This window comes from Perca fluviatilis, chromosome 13 (genome assembly GCF_010015445.1).
Source record: "Perca fluviatilis chromosome 13, GENO_Pfluv_1.0, whole genome shotgun sequence".
NCBI lineage: Eukaryota > Metazoa > Chordata > Actinopteri > Perciformes > Percidae > Perca > Perca fluviatilis.
Window position 1 is genome coordinate 21846636 of NC_053124.1, and position 12155 is coordinate 21858790.

Below are 12155 nucleotides of genomic sequence, written 5' to 3' on the forward strand. Positions count from 1 at the left end.
AAATGCTGATGCAAGGGCAGAGGCAGCGAGAAACCGAAAGACTGGGGAGAGAGGGAGGAGGGAGGGGGGGGGGCAAGAGAGGAGGAAGAAAGAGTTGGACTGTATAATAGATTACCCTATTACTTCTACTGCCCTTCGGAATTACCCCTCTCCTAGGCAGCCTGTCACACATCCAGAGTGCTCCCGAGCTGCAGATTCATGCTCGGCTGCACACAGAGGAGAGTGAGAGTGGCCCTCTGAGGCGAAAAGAAGGATGGCTAAGTCACTGGTTAAAGCAGAGAAAACTGCATCAAGCATGGAGCGAGGACATAAAATGTGCATCAGCAATGTATCATCAGAGGAGACGCATCCTGTTGCTGCTGCTGCTGCTGCTGCTGCTGCTGCTGCTGCTGCTGCTGCTGCTGCTGCTGCTGCTGCTGCATCCCGGCTATATTGTTGCTTAAACGTGTGCAAAATTGACTTTGAGTTCATCTCGTGAAAGAAGGAAAAAAAAGCTCCTTGCTCCCTGCGCCAAGCACCAGTGTGACACAGTGCCTGAAAACAAAATTCATTAGGCTTCATAAAAATACAGATTGGAGGCACTGAAGTGTGGGTGACACCTGGTGGTTTGTTTTTCCAACTGCATGCTGGCTGGAGCTCAGCAACACTGGCAGGAGTGAGGTCATGGTGTTAATTAACGAGATAGAAACTGGGCGAAATGAAACGAGAAGATAATGAAAGCCAATGTTGTAAAAAGACTAATTAGGAAACAATACAGGCAGATGAATGAAAGCACTGAGCAGGGTGTGTGGATTAAAGCCATATCAGTGATGATGACAGTTGGAGGAAGAGAATGAGGATTGTGACCATCATTTGGACAGTAATATTGTGCCACAGACCACTCTCTGCACATTTGCTGATCCTGATTGTGATTCTAATTGCACAGCAGTGGTGATGGCCATGGCTCTGACCTGGCATGACTACAGCTCATCCCTCTGTGTGCTAAATGCTAAATGCTGTCCCTGACAATGCAGCCATCAGCCATCAGGGCTTGCTGTGCTGTGTGTTTTTAATTACTTGGCTGATTGGATCAGGCCTACTCCTACGCTGACACGTCTCCTCTACTTAATAGGGTGTTATCGACAAAACCGGCACATACATTCACTTGACTGTTGCCTGTGACTTCTGATTTGTCAGAGTGGACTTTTTGTCTTGAATGGAGTTGAGTAGATTATGTTTTCTTCTAATAGACAATTAAATCCTGCCCCAGCCAGCTCTGTAGCAGTTAGACAGAAGTAGACTGTTGTCCAATAAACTTTTATGGTGTGAAATCTTAAAAGCGTAACGTTTCCCTTCCCCATTTAGCATTGAAATTCTATAACAACTAGTAAAAGCATGGTTAATACAGCAGCAGCAGTGTGATCATGCCATATGAAATGTATAGCTGTGTGTATGTGAGGTGTGCATCTGTGTGAGTCCGAGTTAATGTGTTTATTTACTACACTTATTTTTATTGCTGTTAACTGTTTTTTTGGACATTTTATCGTATTCACTGTAAAAATTTGACTCCTTTTATTATTTGAACTGTTAAAAGCCCTCCTAGGGACAGGTGTTGCAAATTAGCCATGGCTACAAACACTGTGATACAGGCATCGGATTGTTATTTATGTAATAATCTATGTTTTTTGTATCTGTCCCTATTTAAATAAACTAAGAAGAAACATTGTAGATGAGGCAAAACCAGATATATTGTCTTTTTTTCTGCACATTCTTCTTTCTTGTCAAAGCCTGCTGTTTATGTTATCCACAATGTAACTCATCATGAGAGTTTGGTCATACATTCTAATGCTAATGCTAATAGCTAATAGCGGCTAATGTAGCCTCGATCCGCCAGCTCTCATGTGTCCTACAGCCAGGAGGACCGCCCAGGTCTGGGGTTCGATTCCAGCTGTGTGAACTTTGTTGCACACTGTAGGTTACCCCTCTCCTTCACTCCCCCCATTTCTACACTGGTGAATAAAGGAAAAAAAATGCTTAGCTTAGCATAACGACTGGACACAGGGGTAGACAGCCTCCCTGGCTCTGTTCAGAGGTAATACAATCCACCTTAACATTAGCACATTAATTAACGTGTTATGTCTTCCATACAAAAAACTGAAGTGTAGAAAATAGAAATAGCCTAATCAGTTATGGTTTTACAGTGGATTAGCTATGCGTCAGACTATTTCTTGGCCAAATGCAGTGATTTCCCAGAGTCTCTGCTGGTTGCCTGGCAAACTCACAATAACAATTTCCTAGTTGTAGCTTCAAATGAGGAATTGGACTTGAAGCCATTTCTGTAGTCTAATGGATTATACAGTATTTGTTCTCCACTAACAGGACTTATTTGAGAACAATTGTTCATTGATAGATTTGTTAAATTCAAAAACAGATGTAGGCCTACTTTAAAAATAGGTTTGGGTTGTTTAATATAAATGCCAAGTGATGGAAATGATTGGAATACTGTGTTTTGAATTAGTGGTCTGAATTTGTTTATGAGAAATGGAAGAAATTCAAATTCAACCTTTTTAACCATTTATGGCTTAAGATGAAAAAGGGTTTGTTAGAGATTATTGTGAAAGGTTCATTGTAATGTTATATTCTTTATTTCTGGTCATGGATATTTTTCCTTGCCATTATCTCTTGAGAGGCATAAAACAATTTTATTTTCTAACTCTTGGCAAATAAGCACATTTCCCAAAATGTCAAACTATTCCTTAAACCATTATCGTGACTTTTGACTTTTAAACAGAAACATTTCTTACTGCTGTTTGCATCCTTAAGGTCATTCTTTATCTTTTGACCAATGCGTCTTAACAGATCAGACTGAAGTAATTAATACCAGAAGATGAAACGCACTAAAGATTCAGGGCATAAAACAGATTTGTCATTTACCAGCAAAAGCAATTTGTGGACTCAAAATATTCCAGTTTAATTTCACTTTCTTAGCAGCCAGAGAATGATTTGCAATAGAAGAGACTAATTGAAAACGCGCTGGCTACCAGCCACAGAGGCAAGAAGAATTGACATACTTAGCTACCAGCTACAGCCGCCAGGATTTATAAGCACTTGGCTGGAGGTTTGAATTAATTTGAAGCCTTGCAGATGTTCATATATCCTTTCAGCGTCTTGTTATTAAAAGGACACCTTAATTTAAGAACATTCATAATCTTTATCACCAAAGCAGAGCAGAGTCTTGCTTCAGCAGACCAAATAGTCATATTTTAGGATCTAGTTCTCTGCAAGGATGTGAGGTATGGTCTGTATTTTCCAGCTACCATCCGGGTTTGTAGTGTTGACAGTCATGCACTGAGGCACAGACAGTTGGGAGCTTCCTGCCTGCAGAATATAAAAACAAAATATCTAGACAGCAGCATCTGGCTAAGTATCAGAGTAGAACATAGTAGCTTTAGCATAATTAATCTGTTTTACATCCGCTGCTCTCCCACCTGTGCACAGCCACATCCCCTTTCTACCCTCCGTCTCCCTCTATACATGTTGTCTTCAGATTAGATAATGCCTTTCTTTATCCCGCTACTATCCGGATTTGCTCTGCCCACGCCTTTGCTCCTAAGGTCTTTCCATTTGGAGGGAGCTCTAATATTTGTAGACCCATCTGTCGCAAGGATTTCGATAAATGATGCTGAATGTCATTGTTATGACTTTAATGCTTAATACTCTACCCCACTCTGTGGATATTGTTCGCTTAAGTAGTGACATATTTGATTCATAAGCTCATAAGTATCAGATATCTGTCTCACTTGATTAATCTGCAGTACTAATCTGCTGAATTGATTTTGAGGACCGTTATTCTCTTTTGAAGATTAGATATTTATTTAAAAGAAATAAAGTTTGTATCACTCACTTGCAATTCTCCCATGATAATAATGACAGCAATTGATGATATTACAAATGAAGAGTGATTTAATAGCATTTCTTATCAGACAGTTTTTTTGACACCAGGGCACCCATGTATAAGCAAATGCCCCCAAAACACACACACACACACACACACACACACACACACACACACACACACACACACACACACACAATCGCGGCTAAAAAACAGACAGATGACTCATTCTTTGCCTTTGCTCCATGCAACATCTGCAATTTAGAGACTTTGCAGTCATTAAGCCCCTCCAGCTTTAAGTAAGATGCCCTGATTGTGGACAAATGTACAATGCTTGAAAATCGAATGGATATCCGCCGGGTATTTACCTCATATGTCGTCATATGCAGGAGAGGTTCATAACCTCTGCTTGAATCTATGGGAGGGGCTTTGTGATGCTGAGGCTGCTAATGGATTTCTGCAAAGTTTATGCATCCAGAGCAGGGACATTTGTTATGTTTTGATCTGATCATGCTGAAGCCCATTGGTGTTGCAGCTTGATTAGTTTTTATAGTTAAAATTTTGAACTTCTTAATAAAAGTGGTGTGTTTGAGTCCAAGTTGCAACAGGATTTTATTTGGAGGATCTCTTTGTGACTCAGGCAGATGTGACCTTCAGGACCACACGAAGATTGAATTTAATTTTCCAGATAAAACAGTTGTTGAAAGAGTTAAGGCCTTTTCTTCTTCTTCGCAGACTGGAAAACCTGACTTAAAGGTAAGAATAAAGAGAGCTGTGTGGAAAGGATTTTAACATTTTTGAGCAGCATACTTTGTGACTAAATCTTAATTAATGTGATTTACAACAAACAGTTGTGATTGGCCAAATTATTTAGGATTATTTTGTTGCTCTTTAGATTTTCCATCATTTTAAAATCATATGATTGACTGATAAATACAAAATAATACAATTAAGAATAATTAATGAGCATGAGCTAATTATTTCACAGGTATAAAAAAGTTGGAAATCTTCTCTGATGACAAAGCTGACAAATGCTTTTCTTGTCTGTTAAACCTCTAATATTGTCCTCCTTCTCTCTCTCTCTCTCTCTCTCTCTCTCTCTCTCTCTCTCTCTCTCTCTCTTCTCTCTTCAAACCTCTTAAAAAGATTCGGTGAATCATCACCTGTAAACCCTCTCACCATGGAGCACTCCCCCTCTATGAACTTGTCAGTGGTGGATGGAGACGATGTGGCGGACCAGCGCCCCCTCCTCCCGCCAAGGATGGCTCCTCCACCTCAGGCCTGCTCTCCGCAGTGTGGGATACACCACACAGTCCAAACATCAGCCGATCACACCGTGTGGCTGGACAGAACCCAGGCCATGGCCACCACACCTTTATACAACGGCCACCTCTATGTCACACCTTCACCTCGCTCCAACAAAAAGAAAGACAAAGGCAAAGAGAAGAAATGTGAGAAAAGGTCAGAGAGGATTAGTCAACATCCAGCACACAAGGAGTGTAATCACCAGTGCAAGGCCAAAACCACAGGAGCTAACAGACTCCAGGAGAAAGTCACCTCCTACACTGACGTCCACATTTCTCCCTGCGGGTCAACCTTTAAGGCCCCCTGCAGGTCACACTTAGACATCAAGGATGTTGAGGGTAAAGGGCAACGCAAGTCAGGCAACATTTCTTTGGAGATGCACGACTGCCAGAGTCTCCCAGAGATCATCATCACCAGCAAAGATGATGACTTCCAGTCACACAATGAGATGTTCCAGCACTGCCAGGACCTGAGTGAGGCTAAAGGCCTTCTGCCAGGAGCCGAGAGTCCCAGTCCAAACCCCAATCCCAATTCCCAGACCAGCCCAAAACAGGAGAACGCCAAGCAGGATGCCAAGGAGGATGCCAAGGATGACTCATACTGGAAAACCCACAACATCGGCTGGCGACTGCTCCACAGGAGGGCTCTGTTTTTGAGGAGGCAGCAGTTGAACGACTGCGCCCTGGCGGTGGGGATTTCCGGGATGGTGCTGATGGTGATGGAGACAGAACTCTCCTGGAGCGTCTACAGCAAGGTCAGAAAGACCAGACTGAGGCCCTGAGAAATCCTTTGAAAAATGGGAATGTAAAAGTTTTGCAAGATAAAAAAGTAATGAAATCACACTGCACACTTAATTTGTCTCCCTTTTTCCCCACATGATCTTTATAATTTGGCCATACTGGAGAATCTGTTGAGTCAGTATGAGAATTGATCTCCCACCAACTGCAGGAAAATGCACAGAACGCCCATAAGATTATGTTAATTCCATAATGCAAATGGATTGTCTAAATATATGTAAGATTATAATGTTACAGAGGATCACTGATGCCTTTTCATAGATTATTATGGAGCTTGACAATGATGTTATGTTTGTGTGTGTTTATCTGTATGTGTGTTTCCCACAGAGCTCTGTCTACTCCCTCGCTCTCAAGTCTATCATCAGTTTTTCTACGGTCATCCTGCTGGGCCTCATCATAGCGTACCACTGCTGTGAGATTCAGGTAACGTATCTGTTTATAATTATGCAATAAGGTTTTGTTTTTGGTTTTGGTTTCCTCCAAGGACATTCTCTCAAATTTAAAGATTTTCTGTAAATCTGTGATAAAACGCAGTCCACATTTGCATTTTCTGGATAGTAATTTCATGGTGGAAGTGAAAATGGTCCCATTATTAGGAACTAAAGTTTCTACAAATTCAACAGTGGTTCCCAACCTTTTGGTCTGGTGGCCTTCTAAAATTGAACAAAGTCTACTTAAGCCTACTCATCATAAGTTATGGCACTGTGAGCAAACCAAAAAGTGTTTGTTTTATTTGAAGTATTTTTAGAGGTGTGCAATATTTTACAAGAAGAAGCAACATTTAAAAGGAAAGGCAGAAAAAATTAAAATCATTGTGTGAAACAGAAATATATATACTCATGATGGGCGGTTTTGAAAGAGGAGAAGAACCAGAGCTCCCTCTGGAGCGACAAAGGTTGTAATACAACGTTTTCCAGATATGCAGCGGTACTTCTTAAACGATTAAACAAAATAAGATCCCATTTAAGGTCTCATTTAATTATCTTGTGAGCCTCCAGATTTATCTTCAATCCCCAAGTAAGATGCTTATTTGTACTCCACTTTCCACTCTCTGGTAGCTCTACGTTCACGACATTGGTGCAGAGGATTGGTGGATTGCCATGACATCAGACCGTTTGGCTCTGGTAGCCCTGGAGCTGGCAGTAGTGGCCATTCATCCGTATCCGGTGGGTCTGATGGCGTACTTCCAGCAGACCTTCCAGCACTCCACAACTCCCCTGACTCTTTCGGAGACAGAGCTGGAGATCATGCTGGCTCTTCCCATGTTCCTTAGACTCTACCTGCTGGGCCGGTCCATGATGCTGCACAGCCGCCTCTTCACTGACACCGCATCTCGCAGCATTGGAGCACTCAGCAAGGTGGGAGGTCACCCGTGGGCTGCTGTTATGATGACTTTTAAATATCTATTTTGATATGATTTAAAAACAAAATGGGCATAAGTCTGCTAAGGGACATTATTCATTGAATATTAATGTCTATATTTTGGAAAGTGATTTGGTCTGAGCTTCCCTTATTAAAATTTCATGCACATTTTTTTTTTATGTCTCATGTCTAGGTGGGCCAAGGGATCTGTAGAGGTGTGACAATTGAGGTGTGACTATCACAGTTTCGTCCCCATGAATCCGAGTGGTTTCACATGCTGGTTATGTCCCTGACTAGCTCTCCTCTGCTGGTTTCTTTTCCACAGTTGATAATATGCACCCGGCTACTCCCCTCGCTTATAAATGCTATTTAAGAGAAAATGACCTTTGTCTCCCCACCGCAATGCCAAACCTTCTATCCATGTATCAAGCCAGATTGAGAACAAGTTTTCTTATCCCTCATGTCCTCTGTATTATATAATCATAATCTGACAGGTGCTATCCTAAATAGTCGGGCAAAGTAGGCCCCTACCTACTATAAAAATCATGATGCAAATGCATCCCCTTTTTGATCTTTAGATACACTTCAACACCCGGTTTGTGGGGAAAACACTAATGACCACCTACCCCGGGACTGTGCTGATGATTTTCAGCGTCTCTCTGTGGATTGTGGCAGCGTGGGGCTTACATGTTTGTGAGAGGTATGTGATGGTATATCTGTCTACTCCTCCATCTGTAGTGGTGTCTTTAGTGCCCAAGTCCTACATCAATTATATTTACTCATCATCCAAATATTGTCAGATACACAGTATTACTTTAATGTTTCAACTGCAGCAACAAATCTAATGTTTGCTCTGTTTAGATATAGAGATCAAATATCACTTGATCTTAACTTGATATTGATAATTTTTTTATATTGAATGTTGGTGTTTTAATACAAAATGCAATGTAATCTAGAAGTGGGTAAGGAAAGAAATAATCAGTAATGTGAAAGTAGAGCAGACATTGATTATTCACCTACAGCAGTCAGATAAAGTTCAGTAAAGCAGCATTTAAGACCAGGGAAAGACAAATTATAAGCTACATGTAAATTTAATATCCCTTTTATTCCTACAGACACCACAACTACAGGGACCTGAGTAGCAACTACATGGAGGCCTTGTGGATGGTCTCTGTCACTTTCTTGTCCATCGGTTATGGAGACGTGGTGCCTCACACCTACTGTGGTCGCAGCATCTGCCTCCTCACTGGGATAATGGTGAGACGGAAGGTTGATAGATTTCTCTATAACAAGCGGAAGTCAGATCTTGACTGTAAATACAAGTGACTAATTCTGACTCTCACAGGGAGCTGGCTGCACAGTCCTGGTCGTGGCGGTGGTTGCCAGGAAGCTGGAGTTGACCAGAGCAGAGAAACATGTTCACAACTTCATGATGGACTCCCACATCTCCAAGAGGGTAAATACCAATGTTTCCCTCAGTGTGGCTTTATGTCATATAGTAATGTTAATTAAATAGTCAGTCAGACTATGAATATGTCTTTTTTTTATGTATCGTAACAGCTTAGTGTGCCGTTTTATCCTAGCACACATCAGATAACACATGTCAACTCATTGTTTACAGAATATTCCAGCAGCATGTTTTTAGAAAAGCCTAAAACCAGAGAACTTTTATTGGAAAACAGCTGAATTATCTCACCCCACAAGCAGATTTCTTCTTGTATTAGGAAACATCTGGTTTAAAGTTGAGTATGGGACTAAATTACTGTAGTACACTGGGTTAAACAGTTATTATGTTGCTGTTGTTCATGCAGTAAATAACAGCACTTTCAGGTCATGTGCCTAAAAATAAAATAAGTGATTTTCTACATCCTTTCACTAGATAAAAATTGCTGCAGCAAATGTGCTGAGAGAGACTTGGCTTATCTACAAACACACTAAGCTGTCAAGAGAAAGAGACCAGACCAGAGTCCGCATGCACCAGCGGAAGTTGCTTCTGGCCATCCACCAGTAAGACACTTTACCCTCATAGAGCTGTTTCTGTACTGTCGCAGTGCGAGATAGACCTGCCTTTTCACTTTATGTGCTATATCTATAATAACCACCTGTTTATCAATCAATGCCTATAAAACCTTTATTTTCATATAAAATAAAATTAGTTTTGCATCCTGGTAAACATTTAAAATAATAAACATGAACGCACACCACTACCTTCCTAACGTTCTCTCGATCAGGGTTCAATTCTTCAACATACTATGACTTTTTCATGAATTTTTTGCGACATGCTATACTATGACTTTTTTATGACTTTTTTCGACATACTATACTATGACTTTTTTTCCGATATACTATACTATGACTTTTTATGACATACTATACAATGTTTTTGTTATGACTTTTTCCTACATACTAAACTATCATTTTGTACGACTTTTTTGTCTTCAGTAATGTGAACCTTAAATACATCTTCGAACCGTTGCTTTATGTGCTTCACAGATATTTCAGTGAGACAAGCTGCTAGAGATACATTGAAGATTAGAGGTTGAGGGTTCAATTCTTCAACATACTCTTACCTTTTCCTACATACTATACTAAGACTTTTTTATGACTTTTTATGATATACTATACTATGTTTTTGTTATGACTTTTTCCTACATGCTAAACTATCATTTTGTACGACTTTTTTGTCTTCAGTGAATGTGAACGATAATACAACTCAGAACCATTGCTTTATGAGCTTCACAAATAGCTCAGTGAGATAAGCTGCTAGAAATGAATTGAGGATTACAGGTTTAGGGTTCAATTATTCAACATACTATGACTCTTTTGACATACTATGTCTAGACTATGACTTTTTTTCGACATACTATACTATGAATTTTTAATGACTTTTTTTTCGATATATTATACTAAAATGTTTTATGACATACTTTACTATGACTTTTTTAAGACTTTTTATTACTTTTCATAGTCATTCTATACTATAACTTCTTATGACATTTTATGACATACTATACTATGACTTTTTATGACATACTATACTATGACTTTTTATGACATACTATAGAATGACTTTTTTTCGAGCTCAGTGATAAGTTGAAGACTGGAGGTTGAGGGTTCAATATACTAATATACTTCAACATACTATGACTTTTTTATGACTTTTTTCCGACATACTATACTATTACTTTTTTATGACTTTTTTCGACATCCTATACTATGACTATAGTATGACTTTTTTAGGACATTTGTATGAAATACTATACAAGAGTGGTTTGTTTCTGCTACAACCTTCTTGGTACTGTGTCCCAAATCCATACTACATACCAATTGTATACAGTATTCACTACATACTACTCGTCCTAGTACGCAATCTTCGCAAAATTGTAACAGTTTTTACCATTTTACATTTTACACTATGATACAATACATGTGAAACTTCACTAAGAGACAAAACATTTCCATTAAGATGTAAGAGATGATGGAGCTGTTTCACTACCACCAACAATTCAATTCAAAACAGAGTCTCTATGTAAAACTGTTGACACTGTGTTGCGTTTATGAGTTGTTTATTGGTAATGTGGATGAACTGGCCCTTTAAATTTCTCTCATCACTTTTTCTATATCATAAAAGTAGTTATGTCATACTAATCTCCTGTAGCACCTAAAACAAAAAATGTCCCTAGGCTGCGACAAGTGAAGATAGAGAAGAGGATACTTGCAGACCAGGGAAGCACACTTGTGGACCTGGGCAAGGTGAGAAAGGCAAGTGATAGCCTCATTTTCTATCAAAACTTGGCAAAACCTCAACACCTTCTTTCTCTTCTTCTCTAAATGGACCTACGTGCACCACCATGTACATCAATGCAGATGCAAACCCTCATGTATGACGTGCTGTCGGAGGTGCAGGGCTGCAGGGAGGAGCTGGACACACACATCCACAGCCTGGAGAAGCACGTGGAGGAGCTGAGAGAGGGCTTCAGGAGCCTGATGCCACTCCTTTCAAACACCCTATCCACGCAGAACTCCTCCATCCGCCACCTAATCAGGGAGAGGGAGGTGAAGACGGAGACCGCTGGTGCGAGCGTAGACAGAGGCTGAAGGTGATGAAGAGGCTTCTCATGTGCTCCTGGATGAGTTATATGCCTATCATGCAGCTAAAATGATCATGTTGGGACATTTTTCTGGACAGAGGAGGAGGTAGACAGATGTGTTATGTAAAATTGTATTTAAAAAAAAACAGGCAGCACCATTTTCTGTAGCAGAAATACCGTAAAACCAAAATATAGAAATTATTTATAATTTACTGCTTATGAAGAATTTTGCATCTTTCATGGGGTGACAGAAAAAGACTTAGTAAAATAACAACCTGCCAACAAACATGTTTCAATACTAGAGCTGCAATGACTCATTTAAGGTACATTTGATTTGCAGTTTTTCTTGTAGTTACATGGTAGTAAATTAAACATTTTTGTTATAAATGGCCATTTTGGTTTTTGTGTTTTATAGACTGACTGATAATGAATAGAGAATATACTGCGATGAATTGATAATGAAAACAGTTAGTCAGAGCCCTAATTAATACATTAACGACCCAAAAATAAACCTGGAACGTTTTGGTGTCAGTGAGCAGATTTCCCTGTAAACACGGCACTTTCTTTCTGAGCATGTAATAAAAATTTGATTATTTAAGTACCGTTTGGTTTTGTACTATTAAGATGTAACCTTACAGAAGATAACCTGTAGTACTTTCTAATAAAAATACTGCTTTTGTTTCAATGTTTCACACAGTAAAGATTTTTTTTCCCCCCTCAACGAAC

General features: G+C 39.8%; 1 protein-coding gene across 2 annotated transcripts; it reads left to right on the top strand.

The window, feature by feature from the left end:
* Positions 1-4127: 4127 nt before the first annotated feature.
* On the top strand, positions 4128-12114 carry LOC120571552 (small conductance calcium-activated potassium channel protein 1-like). Of its 2 annotated transcripts, XM_039820560.1 has the most exons (11): positions 4128-4630; positions 5021-5933; positions 6304-6399; positions 7035-7334; positions 7532-7567; positions 7917-8038; positions 8454-8595; positions 8684-8794; positions 9218-9345; positions 11022-11091; positions 11206-12114. In XM_039820560.1, the coding sequence occupies exons 2-11, from the start codon at positions 5055-5057 to the stop codon at positions 11434-11436; spliced, it is 2115 nt and encodes a 704-aa protein (XP_039676494.1). In that variant the 5' UTR covers positions 4128-4630; positions 5021-5054; the 3' UTR covers positions 11437-12114. The 2 variants fall into 2 exon arrangements, with proteins under 2 accessions (XP_039676494.1, XP_039676495.1); XM_039820561.1 differs by lacking the exon at positions 7532-7567 and having other exon boundaries at positions 4129-4630.
* Positions 12115-12155: the final 41 nt, after the last annotated feature.

What these genes read in the sequence shown, in the direction of transcription:
- LOC120571552 (XM_039820560.1), top strand. Translation starts at nt 5,055, where the DNA reads ATGGAGCACTCCCCCTCTATGAACTTGTCAGTGGTGGATGGAGACGAT. An exon ending in GCATTGGAGCACTCAGCAAG is followed by an intron (nt 7,335 to 7,531) that starts GTGGGAGGTCAC and finishes TCTCATGTCTAG; the next exon opens with GTGGGCCAAGGGATCTGTAG. An exon ending in GGCTTACATGTTTGTGAGAG is followed by an intron (nt 8,039 to 8,453) that starts GTATGTGATGGT and finishes TTATTCCTACAG; the next exon opens with ACACCACAACTACAGGGACC.